A 13,424-nucleotide genomic window follows, 5' to 3' on the forward strand; every position below is an offset into this window, starting at 1 on the left:
TGTTGCAGTACTGTAACATGGGAGGAATGCCCTCCAGGAGCCTGACAGATGATATCTGTGCGGTGTGCGGCCAGAAGATCCTGGTAGACGTGGATGAGGAGGGGATTCTAGAAGATACCTTCCAGCTCTCCTGTAACCACATGTATCCTATCCTCACGGCTTGGCTGGTATAACATGCAGACCATTTACTGGGCTATTATATTATATTATATTATTATTATATTTGGAAAAAGCCACGGGATGGTTTTTCAATACTGTCAATACCGTTGAAACTCATTCTTTTGAAGATTTTTAACAAATGTAATATTTGTAGCTACTTTTTGCAGTCGACTTCTGCAATATGTTAGGAGATAAAGCAGGTTGCGTTCTTCATTTCACCTGTCATATTCTTTTACATTATGAAGCTTACAGTAGATCCCCAGAACAGTTGAGCCAGTCACTTGTTTGTTTGTAAATAGCACAACGGGAGCTGGTGAGTCCATAGCGTTCTATATCAATTGGTGAGTCTCTGTTGTGCAGTCCACATGAGGTGATGAAGTTACACTTGTATGTAATTTACCACTAAATGTTTGCCATCAGATATCTTATAACGGCTTTCTGCCAGAAGTCAAAGAGCTCTGGATGAGTTATCTGTACAGCGGCCATTTTGTCCCCGTGCTTCCTGCTGGCGTTTTGTTTCTCCGCTGTTCTTCTCCCCTCTGCTCTGTGATCACATGCTGCTCTTCCTTCAGAAAAGCATGCATCACAACTTTGTTCATTTGCACAATTTCTCTCATTCACGTTCACACCGAAAATTACATTCGGTAGCTGCTAGCTATGCTTGTATAACTTTATGGGCTGGATTTGCCCTGTCTTTGCTATTTAGTTTATGTTCGTTTTCGCTCGTTAGCATTTAGCTAATAGCGTCTATGTGATTTCGCTATTAGTCTGTGCTAATTGTGTTAGCATTCTGGTAATAGAGGCCCAATGGGCTTTTTTTGCGTTTCTAGCGCCCCCTTGTGTGCTATGCCGGTAATACCGTGGATACCGCCCAAGCCTACTATCCTCACTGCACTGTGTGAGTTATAGAAGATATCTACCAGCTCTCCTATCCTGTATGTGTGCCTGTATGCAATCTGTCACTCTCTCTCTCCTCTCTCTCTCTATACTCCCCTCTCCCTCTCTATACTCCCCTCTCCCTCTCTCCCTCTCTATACCATCCTCTCTCTCTCTCTCTCCCTCTCTATACTCCCCTCTCCCTCTCTATACTCCCCTCTCTCTCTCTCTCCCTCTCTCTCTCTCCCTCTCCCTCTCTATACTCCCCTCTCTCTCTCTCTCTCTCTCTCTCTCTCCCTCTCTATACTCCCCCCTCTCTCTCTCCCTCTCTCTCTCTCCCTCTCTATCCACTCTTCTTTCTCTACTTCTCCCCTCTCTCTCTCTCTCTCTAAATGGCACTGTATTCCCTATATAGTGCACTACTGGAGAGAGAGAGCGAGAGAGAGAGAGAGAGAGAGGGAGGGAGAAGGAGAGTGATTAGCAGCAAGACTAAATATAACCCACAATCACTAATGTAGCTATCCGGTATACAACTGAGCAGTATTGGGGTCAATTCAGAAAGTAAACCAAATTCTCATGAAAGACAATTGGAATGTCAGTTTACTTCCTGAATTTACTCTAGGTTGAAGATGACAAAGGTTAAGACAACATAATCATTCCATGCAAAAGCGTTTGAAAATAAACAAATGCATTGGACCAGCGCCGGAGCGAAAATGACTGGTAGTGAATGTTAGCAGTACAGAAAGTTCGCCATGAAAGTGGAAAAGAAACACAAATCGTAGAGATTTTTTGTTAACTTCTCAGAACTCATATCGTAAGTGTTTTACGGTCATTTTAAATGCTTTTCTAGTTATCTACAACCACTTTAATGTGTTCCCGACCGCTGGCCACGTTTTCAATACTAATCCTGTAGAATCAGCCACTGCGCAGGTCCAATTAATGTGTTTATTTTCAGCCGCATGCAATTATTATTGTTGTCTTAACTTGTATTTTTCTACCTGGAATTTACTGGAATTGATCCCAACCCTGCAACTGAGGATGCTCAGCGAGTGTTAGCATGGCGGCTAACTGTCCCATGATTTCCCATGGGAAATGCTAATTCTTTAACGTTGGCTCTGGTTGTTGTTGCGGTACTATAACTTGGGTTGTTGTGGATTCTTTAACGCTGGCTCCGCCTTCAGATTCCATGAGTTCTGTATCCGTGGCTGGTGCATTGTGGGTAAGAAGCAGACGTGTCCGTACTGCAACGAGAAGGTCGACTTGAAGAGGATGATGAACAATCCGTATCCTTTCATTGGCCGAGGCGAGAGCCACGGAACACAGGGACTGGCTGAATCTGAGAGCACATCTTACACACACTTATTCTTATTGGCCTTTGAAATTGTTGCATGTTGCTATTTTTATATTTTTGTTCAGCGTAATTGTAAAGAATCACTGTAGAACATGGTTAAAACTATAATTTTGATCTCATGGATGGTCAGTGTTTGTTTACAATAATTGTAAATTATAGTTTTAACCATGTTTTGAGGCTATACAGTGTTTCTTTACAATTATACATTGTTTACAAACAATGGAGTACAACAGGCTTACAGTATATGTGGGGTTCTGACGGGGTACAACAGTTGAACTAAGTTTTTTATATTTTTCAAGAATCAATGGTTATGTATCATTCACTTATAAGCAGGGCTATAAATTAAACTTTTTCCATTGGTAGCACTGGTGCTCCTATCTTCAAAAAGTAAGGAGTACCAGACAAAATGTTGTAGCACCAATAAGAAATGAGTGTCCTATCATTCTTAATTGTCATCAGTTGTTACCTTGACGATGTAGAACATCAACAAGACACACCAATCTGTCAGAACCTGTTTCCCCCCCCCCCCCCCCCACTCAATCACAACAAACAAACCTCCTGCAGGTTGAGTTCAGTAACTACAGGCAGAGAGATGTATTGGTGAGATGCCGGAGGATGCTTTGCATAGGTCAGTAGCCTACAGAGTAATATGAGAAGAATGCAATTGTTGAATTTATGTAGATATTCTAAACTAAGTGTTTTGATAACTCACATAGGGCTTCTCCCCCCATACCATTCAATTCAATAATAAAAAGACAATACAAGTGAAAGTTGTCTCTCTCCATTCAGAGCCTGGCTTTATCAAAAGATAGCTACCTACACAACCAGCAGTAACGTTATTTATGCCAGAGAGGTCATTGTATTCCAGTATCTATGGTTATGTTCGCCACCACTGGCCGTTGCACACCAAGCTAGCATTCCTGGTGCAGACTTGGGGACCGACGAACTCCAAGCACCTATTCCACATACTAGCTAAATAGGGTCTTTCCACGGGGCAACAAAACCATAGAACGTTTGGCTGTGGAGGCATGGTCAATCCGTATAGGGCCCATGATCCTTTGGCTGTGGAGGCATGGTCAATCCGTATAGGGCCCGTGATCCTTTGGCTGTGGAGGCATGGTCAATCCGAATAGGGCCCGTGATCCTTTGGCTGTGGAGGCAAGTGTCAATCCGAATAGGGCCCATGATCCTTTGGCTGTGGCGGCATGGTCAATCCGTATAGGGCCCGTGATCCTTTGGCTGTGGAGGCATGGTCAATCCGTATAGGGCCCGTGATCCTTTGGCTGTGGAGGCATGGTCAATCCGTATAGGGCCCGTGATCCTTTGGCTGTGGAGGCATGGTCAATCCGTATAGGGCCCGTGATCCTTTGGCTGTGGAGGCATGGTCAATCCGTATAGGGCCCGTGATCCTTTGGCTGTGGAGGCATGGTCAATCCGTATAGGGCCCATGATCCTTTGGCTGTGGAGGCATGGTCAATCCGAATAGGGCCCGTGATCCTTTGGCTGTGGAGGCATGGTCAATCCGTATAGGGCCCGTGATCCTTTGGCTGTGGAGGCATGGTCAATCCGTATAGGGCCCATGATCCTTTGGCTGTGGAGGCATGGTCAATCCGTATAGGGCCCGTGATCCTTTGGCTGTGGAGGCATGGTCAATCCGTATAGGGCCCGTGATCCTTTCGCTGTGGAGGCATGGTCAATCCGTATAGGGCCCGTGATCCTTTGGCTGTGGAGGCATGGTCAATCCGTATAGGGCCCGTGATCCTTTGGCTGTGGAGGCATGGTCAATCCGAATAGGGCCCATGATCCTTTGGCTGTGGAGGCATGGTCAATCCGTATAGGGCCCATGATCCTTTGGCTGTGGAGGCATGGTCAATCCGTATAGGGCCCATGATCCTTTGGCTGTGGAGGCATGGTCAATCCGTATAGGGCCCGTGATCCTTTGGCTGTGGAGGCATGGTCAATCCGTATAGGGCCCGTGATCCTTTGGCTGTGGAGGCATGGTCAATCCGTATAGGGCCCGTGATCATTTGGCTGTGGAGGCATGGTCAATCCGAATAGGGCCCGTGATCCTTTGGCTGTGGAGGCATGGTCAATCCGTATAGGGCCCATGATCCTTTGGCTGTGGAGGCATGGTCAATCCGTATAGGGCCCGTGATCCTTTGGCTGTGGAGGCATGGTCAATCCGAATAGGGCCCGTGATCCTTTGGCTGTGGAGGCAAGTGTCAATCCGAATAGGGCCCATGATCCTTTGGCTGTGGAGGCATGGTCAATCCGTATAGGGCCCGTGATCCTTTGGCTGTGGAGGCATGGTCAATCCGTATAGGGCCCGTGATCCTTTGGCTGTGGAGGCATGGTCAATCCGTATAGGGCCCGTGATCCTTTGGCTGTGGAGGCATGGTCAATCCGTATAGGGCCCGTGATCCTTTGGCTGTGGAGGCATGGTCAATCCGTATAGGGCCCGTGATCCTTTGGCTGTGGAGGCATGGTCAATCCGTATAGGGCCCATGATCCTTTGGCTGTGGAGGCATGGTCAATCCGTATAGGGCCCATGATCCTTTGGCTGTGGAGGCATGGTCAATCCGTATAGGGCCCATGATCCTTTGGCTGTGGAGGCATGGTCAATCCGTATAGGGCCCGTGATCCTTTGGCTGTGGAGGCATGGTCAATCCGTATAGGGCCCGTGATCCTTTGGCTGTGGAGGCATGGTCAATCCGTATAGGGCCCGTGATCATTTGGCTGTGGAGGCATGGTCAATCCGAATAGGGCCCGTGATCCTTTGGCTGTGGAGGCATGGTCAATCCGTATAGGGCCCATGATCCTTTGGCTGTGGAGGCATGGTCAATCCGTATAGGGCCCGTGATCCTTTGGCTGTGGAGGCATGGTCAATCCGAATAGGGCCCGTGATCCTTTGGCTGTGGAGGCAAGTGTCAATCCGAATAGGGCCCATGATCCTTTGGCTGTGGAGGCATGGTCAATCCGTATAGGGCCCGTGATCCTTTGGCTGTGGAGGCATGGTCAATCCGTATAGGGCCCGTGATCCTTTGGCTGTGGAGGCATGGTCAATCCGTATAGGGCCCATGATCCTTTGGCTGTGGAGGCATGGTCAATCCGAATAGGGCCCGTGATCCTTTGGCTGTGGAGGCATGGTCAATCCGTATAGGGCCCGTGATCCTTTGGCTGTGGAGGCATGGTCAATCCGTATAGGGCCCGTGATCCTTTGGCTGTGGAGGCATGGTCAATCCGTATAGGGCCCGTGATCCTTTGGCTGTGGAGGCATGGTCAATCCGTATAGGGCCCGTGATCCTTTGGACGCGTTGGGGGACAATGAAACAACGGAGCCCCATTCAATGAAGGGAAGTGGAGGGACAATTTGCATGTGGAGCTTGGCAAAAGGGGGTATGACTTGTTGACATAACTGTAATCCAAAGCCAACCTTCATTTACTCGTTGTGACGCACTGAGGTTCCAAACTCAGTTTTAGACGAGACTGACTTTATGACAAAAATTATCCTATTATAAACACTAGACACTCAAATAAATGTTTCTGACTCATATCGATGCCACGTAGGATTAGCTGCTTTTTAGGGGCAGTTGCTCTTTAAGTGATGTTTTTGCAAAGATTGACGTTTTAGGTTGCTGGACCCAGTGGTGTTTTAGGTTGCTGGACCCAGTGGTGTTTTAGGTTGCTGGACCCAGTGATGTTTTAGGTTGCTGGACCCAGTGGTGCAGCATTATGATTGGTTATGATTTGTAAACAATGTATCAGCCTGTCTGTAGTTTGAGCAGGGAAGAGTGTTGAGGCGAAATATTGTTACGCTTGGAGTTTTTTTTATATTGGATCATTTTTTAGTCGCACGGTGCTCCCAAACTAGACACACAGCAACCTTTTCAGTCGCACGTGTGACCAGTGCCCTGTTTATAAGTTGTATTCTTCAAGAATCGATCACTATATATAATTAATAACAAATTCCACAAATGGATGTACCAATCGCTCCTTAACGCCTACCCCCCCCCCAGCTGGGAGAGAACACACATCCTGTACGGGCAGCTCTTGGATTGGCTGAGATACCTTGTTGCCTGGCAACCCATCATCATCGGAATAGTCCACGGAATCAACTTCTCTCTGGGGCTGGACTAGTAGAAGAGTACAACTCTGGGATGATCGCCTTGCAGAACTCCCTCCTCGGGAATTCCCTCTCTGAACTTTTGGAATCCATGCATGCATTTAATTTATTGGACCCCAAGTGTTTTATTTATTATCTGTAAATTCTGTACTTTATACAATGTCTGCATCCCAAATGGCACCCTATTCCCTGTGCTCTTTTTGGTCAAAGGATTTTGTACGATTTCAGTTTGTTCTACAGTTTGCACTCTGCAGATAATCTCCCCTCTCTGTCCCAATACCCAAACTGATTACTTCTCTCTCTCCCTCTCTCTCTCTCTGTCCCAATACCCAAACTGATGCACTAGGTAGTGTGCGTGCAAAGTGTTGGCCATGCATACTAAGTAGTGTGCGTATTGGGACACTTGGCCATATCACACCGGTAGTCCAGTCACCATCACAAAAAAAAGCTGCTTTTTGTCTTTTAAAACCTGTTTGATTGAACCTTGACGTGTATCCCAAAATAGCACCCTATTCCCTATGTAGTGCACTACTTTCACCCTATTCCATATGTAGTGCACTACTTTTGACCAGAGCCCTGTGGCAGGCAACAGGGTGCCATTTTGAGATGCAGACGTATTAATCCTGGGAAGTCACGTCAAGGTTCAGCATATCTTGTTGAAGATACCTCAGGGTTCACATTCACTCAGAGTAGGAGTTCTGATCTAGGATCAGAAAAGCCTTTAATGAATCATATTACATGGGGGGGGGGACGGGGGGGGACGGGGGACGGGGGACGGGGGGGGGGACCTAGTCCTAGATCAGCACTACTTTGTGAAAATGGGCCCAGGGTCAAAACGTAAGAGTTTTACAAAGTCTGATTTCAAGGATATTCTTTTATGCATTTAAGGGGAATAGTATAGGACGTGATGACCACACCTACACAAATATGCATCCCAATTGTCACCCTATTCCCTGTATAGTGCACTACTATATGTGGGAATAGGGTGCCAGATGGGAAGGACCGTTCTACAACGCAAAAACAAAAAAGGTGCCTCTGTGTTGACGTGTTGCACGTATCACAATACACATTGTGTCCAAAACGACACCCTATTCACTATATAGGGCACTACTTTATTCATTAAATATATATATAGTGTACCACTTTTTGAAGTGGTCAAACCCGAAATGTCACTATTGGCACCCCATCAAATAATAATAATAATAATAATAATAATATGCCATTTAGCAGACGCTTTTATCCAAAGCGACTTACAGTCATGCATGCATACATAATTTTTTTTTTGTGTGTATGGGTGGTCCCGGGGATCGAACCCACTACCTTGGCGTTACAAGCGCCGTGCTCTACCAGCTGAGCTACAGAGGACCACCATCAACTACATAGTGCACCTGGTCAAAGTAGTGCACTGTGAATAGGGTGCCAGAACAGGGAGCGGGGCCTGTGTCCCCTATCAACAGGGCCATAGGGACATATTTGAGAGACATTCTGCTACACCGTTGGAGCTAGTAACATCCAGCATTTCGCTGCACCTGCAGCTCCAAATCTGTGTGAGCAACCAATAAACGTTTGATTGATTTGAAAAGTAGTGCGCTGTATATAGGGAATAGGGTTCCGTTACAGGCGCAGTCAGAGTCTTCAACAGCCCGTGTCCCCCAGAGGAGTTCTGTAGTGTAGGTACAGGAGTTTTTTCCTGATCCCTCTGTAACCTGCAGGATAAACTCCAGGCTATAGAAATATAATCTATAGAACGGACCTCCCAATTCAAGTCAATGATGGCATAATGGGTGTAGAGCAGGGTTCTTCAATTCCGGTCCTGGAGGGCCGAAACACTTCTGTTTTTTTATTTCTACCTGGTAGTTAATTGCACTCACCTGGTGTCCCAGGTCTGAATTAGCCCCTGATTAGAAGGAGAGGATGAAAAACAGAGGTGTTTCGGCCCTCCAGGACCGGAATTGAAGAACCCTGGTGTAGAGGTTCCGAACCCGTTCTATGGATTCCATTTTTATGCTCCAGGCCCTACCGTTAAAGAGCTGTTGTCGATATGTTTGCCTTTTTCAAACCTCACCTCTGGGACCTGTGGGACCTCTGGGTGTTTCTGTTGCAGCCCTGACCTAGCACACCTGAGGGCTTGATGATTGGTTGACCAGTTGAATCAGGTATGCTAACTCTGGAATGGTTCAAATATATGGACCGGCTGGGGGTCCCCGAGGAGAGGTATGGAAAAGGCTGAGCTATGTGTTTGCCAAACAACTTTACACCTCTGTTTCACACAAAGGAAGGTATTGCAGTTGAATCACAATTCATGTTGATTAAAAAAAAATTAGAATGAAAGATTTGTATTTCTGTGTGTAGTAACCAGGTACTACTATTATGTACTGGGTTCTTTTTAAAGTATTTTGGGGGCAGTCCCACTCCTTTTTTAAAATATGTTTATTGAAGAGATATTACAGTGTGAAAGATGGGGATAATAGGAAGAGGAGGAGTCAAAGGGCAGTGGGCTGGATGACAGGAGGAGGAGTCAAAGGGCAGTGGGCTGGATGACAGGAGGAGGAGTCAAAGGGCAGTGGGCTGGATGAGAGGAGGAGGAGTCAAAGGGCAGTGGGCTGGATGACAGGAGGAGGAGTCAAAGGGCAGTGGGCTGGATGAGAGGAGGAGGAGTCAAAGGGCAGTGGGCTGGATGACAGGAGGAGGAGTCAAAGGGCAGTGGGCTGGATGAGAGGAGGAGGAGTCAAAGGGCAGTGGGCTGGATGAGAGGAGGAGGAGTCAAAGGGCAGTGGGCTGGATGACAGGAAGTGGAGGATTCAAAGGGCAGTGGGCTGGATGACAGGAAGTGGAGGATTCAAAGGGCAGTGGGCTGGATGACAGGAAGTGGAGGATTCAAAGGGCAGTGGGCTGGATGACAGGAAGTGGAGGATTCAAAGGGCAATGGGCTGGATGACAGGAAGTTGAGGATTCAAAGGGCAGTGGGCTGGATGACAGGAAGTGGAGGATTCAAAGGGCAGTGGGCTGGATGACAGGAAGTGGAGGATTCAAAGGGCAGTGTGCTGGATGACAGGAAGTGGAGGATTCAAAGGTCAGTGGGCTGGATGACAGGAAGTGGAGGATTCAAAGGGCAGTGGGCTGGATGACAGGAAGTGGAGGATTCAAAGGGCAGTGTGCTGGATGACAGGAAGTGGAGGATTCAAAGGGCAGTGGGCTGGATGACAGGAAGTGGAGGATTCAAAGGGCAGTGGGCTGGATGACAGGAAGTGGAGGATTCAAAGGGCAGTGTGCTGGATGACAGGAAGTGGAGGATTCAAAGGGCAGTGGGCTGGATGACAGGAAGTGGAGGATTCAAAGGGCAGTGTGCTGGATGACAGGAAGTGGAGGATTCAAAGGGCAGTGGGCTGGATGACAGGAAGTGGAGGATTCAAAGGGCAGTGTGCTGGATGACAGGAAGTGGAGGATTCAAAGGGCAGTGGGCTGGATGACAGGAAGTGGAGGATTCAAAGGGCAGTGGGCTGGATGACAGGAAGTGGAGGATTCAAAGGGCAGTGGGCTGGATGAGAGGAAGTGGAGGATTCAAAGGGCAGTGTGCTAAAGGCCCAACCTAGATTCGAGCCAATGTCTTAAGTAGTTGAACATTTTATTACTCCAACCTTGTGAAAGTTACAAATGAACATGTTTTCATTTTCGCCATAAACAACTATATCGATGGAGTGCCTTTGATTTGACGGCCTGCATATGCGCAGTTCGGCGCGAGACGACCGTTAGACCCGATGACGTGTTTCTACGCATGAGCTTAGCTAGCCACCGTCGCCACGACATCACCTACAAGGGTGATCGGGGATTTCTATTGGAGAAGCAGTTTCTGCCTACTATAGTGTATCTTGTCGCTGCTGGTGCTCATTGCTGTCAAACAAAGGAGTCTGCTCATACTGAACCTTTGATCATAAGTTTTATTCATATCACAAGCTTTCAGCATGAGTTACAGGTGTCAAGATCACCCGGAGAGCGACGTCCCAGATTGCAATGGTCGCTCTAAGCTCTTCTTCGTTTTTCCCCAGTATATATAATCTCCCCGAGATATGGGTGGCTCCCTCTACTGTCCAATCCCCTGTCTACAACACACAGACTTCTCTGTCCTATCCGGGGTGTCACATTAAAACCGGCTCTCTTTCTGCTAAACAAACATCCTTTCAGGTTCCACTTAAAAACATTAACAAAGACATAATCCTAATACACTACACTACCTTCATACTGTACTGTCTTTGAGATAAGGGTAAAGGTTCCTGTCTGTGTAAGTGGCCGTTTCCGCTCTCACCTGAGCATGCTTTTCCCGCGTGTGCTCACGGATCCTCCATAATATCTGGCATGCTCACACACTAGAGGGAACAGCTGGTCTATTTATTGGCCCCTCCCACTCTGTAGGGAATAGAGCAGGGTTCTTCAATTCCGGTCCTGGAGGGCCGAAACACTTCAGTTTTTTTATTTCTACCTGGTAGTTAATTGCACTCACCTGGTGTCCCAGGTCTGAATTAGCCGCTGATTAGAAAGAGAGGACGAAAAACAGAGGTGTTTCGGCCCTCCAGGACCGGAATTGAAGAACCCTGGAATAGAGTGTCATTTGACAAATAATAATAATAATAATATGCCATTTAGCAGACGCTTTTCTCCAAAGCGACTTACAGTCATGTGTGCATACATTTTTACGTATGGGTGGTCCTCTGTAGCTCAGCTGGTAGAGCATGGTGCTTGTTAATCCAGGGTAGTGGGTTCGATCCCCGGGACCACCCATACGTAAAAATGTATGCACACATGACTGTAAGTCGCTTTGGATAAAAGCGTCTGCTAAATGGCTTATTATTATTATTTGGCACGCAGCCTATGTCTTGCGTAAGGTTTCTTGTGGAAGATGGTACTTATTGTTGGCTTAAAATATTTTTCACGAATTGGGTGTGGACGTTTTTCACGTGAAGTTGAAAAACATCAACAAATAGGGTACTGACAGCTGTCCGTGTAGCTAGCCTGCTAACCTTATCTAGATAGCTAATGGTATCTGTTGTTGCTGGGGTTTTTACTAGCCTGCTAACCTTATCTAGATAGCTAATGGTATCTGTTGTTGCTGGGGTTTTTACTAGCCTGCTAACCTTATCTAGATAGCTAATGGTATCTGTTGTTGCTGGGGTTTTTACTAGCCTGCTAACCTTATCTAGATAGCTAATGGTATCTGTTGTTGCTGGGGTTTTTACTAGCCTGCTAACCTTATCTAGATAGCTAATGGTATCTGTTGTTGCTGGGGTTTTTACTAGCCTGCTAACCTTATCTAGATAGCTAATGGTATCTGTTGTTGCTGGGGTTTTTACTAGCATGCTAACCTTATCTAGATAGCTAATGGTATCTGTTGTTGCTGGGGTTTTTACTAGCCTGCTAACCTTATCTAGATAGCTAATGGTATCTGTTGTTGCTGGGGTTTTTACTAGCCTGCTAACCTTATCTAGATAGCTAATGGTATCTGTTGTTGCTGGGGTGTTTACTAGCCTGCTAACCTTATCTAGATAGCTAATGGTATCTGTTGTTGCTGGGGTTTTTACTAGCCTGCTAACCTTATCTAGATAGCTAATGGTATCTGTTGTTGCTGGGGTTTTTACTAGCCTGCTAACCTTATCTAGATAGCTAATGGTATCTGTTGTTGCTGGGGTTTTTACTAGCCTGCTAACCTTATCTAGATAGCTAATGGTATCTGTTGTTGCTGGGGTTTTTACTAGCCTGCTAACCTTATCTAGATAGCTAATGGTATCTGTTGTTGCTGGGGTTTTTACTAGCCTGCTAACCTTATCTAGATAGCTAATGGTATCTGTTGTTGCTGGGGTTTTTACTAGCCTGCTAACCTTATCTAGATAGCTAATGGTATCTGTTGTTGCTGGGGTTTTTACTAGCCTGCTAACCTTATCTAGATAGCTAATGGTATCTGTTGTTGCTGGGGTTTTTACTAGCCTGCTAACCTTATCTAGATAGCTAATGGTATCTGTTGTTGCTGGGGTTTTTACTAGCATGCTAACCTTATCTAGATAGCTAATGGTATCTGTTGTTGCTGGGGTTTTTACTAGCCTGCTAACCTTATCTAGATAGCTAATGGTATCTGTTGTTGCTGGGGTTTTTACTAGCCTGCTAACCTTATCTAGATAGCTAATGGTATCTGTTGTTGCTGGGGTGTTTACTAGCCTGCTAACCTTATCTAGATAGCTAATGGTATCTGTTGTTGCTGGGGTTTTTACTAGCCTGCTAACCTTATCTAGATAGCTAATGGTATCTGTTGTTGCTGGGGTTTTTACTAGCCTGCTAACCTTATCTAGATAGCTAATGGTATCTGTTGTTGCTGGGGTTTTTACTAGCCTGCTAACCTTATCTAGATAGCTAATGGTATCTGTTGTTGCTGGGGTTTTTACTAGCATGCTAACCTTATCTAGATAGCTAATGGTATCTGTTGTTGCTGGGGTTTTTACTAGCCTGCTAACCTTATCTAGATAGCTAATGGTATCTGTTGTTGCTGGGGTTTTTACTAGCCTGCTAACCTTATCTAGATAGCTAATGGTATCTGTTGTTGCTGGGGTGTTTACTAGCCTGCTAACCTTATCTAGATAGCTAATGGTATCTGTTGTTGCTGGGGTTTTTACTAGCCTGCTAACCTTATCTAGATAGCTAATGGTATCTGTTGTTGCTGGGGTTTTTACTAGCCTGCTAACCTTATCTAGATAGCTAATGGTATCTGTTGTTGCTGGGGTTTTTACTAGCCTGCTAACCTTATCTAGATAGCTAATGGTATCTGTTGTTGCTGGGGTTTTTACTAGCCTGCTAACCTTATCTAGATAGCTAATGGTATCTGTTGTTGCTGGGGTTTTTACTAGCCTGCTAACCTTATCTAGATAGCTAATG

General features: G+C 46.2%; 1 protein-coding gene across 1 annotated transcript in view; it reads left to right on the forward strand.

The window, feature by feature from the left end:
* Positions 1–7,249, forward strand: part of LOC311117265 (RING finger protein 175-like) — an 8,407-nt gene extending 1,158 nt beyond the window's left edge. The window contains exons 2-4 of the mRNA XM_084192237.1: positions 9–142; positions 2,217–2,318; positions 6,403–7,249. Of these exons, the coding sequence (XP_084048363.1) occupies positions 9–142; positions 2,217–2,318; positions 6,403–6,523 (357 nt within the window). The 3' untranslated portion in view covers positions 6,524–7,249. The remainder of the gene's footprint in view (positions 1–8; positions 143–2,216; positions 2,319–6,402) is intronic.
* Positions 7,250–13,424: the final 6,175 nt, after the last annotated feature.

This window comes from Coregonus lavaretus, assembly GCF_964263955.1.
Source record: "Coregonus lavaretus genome assembly, contig: HAP1_SCAFFOLD_2063, whole genome shotgun sequence".
In the NCBI taxonomy this organism is placed as follows: domain Eukaryota; kingdom Metazoa; phylum Chordata; class Actinopteri; order Salmoniformes; family Salmonidae; genus Coregonus; species Coregonus lavaretus.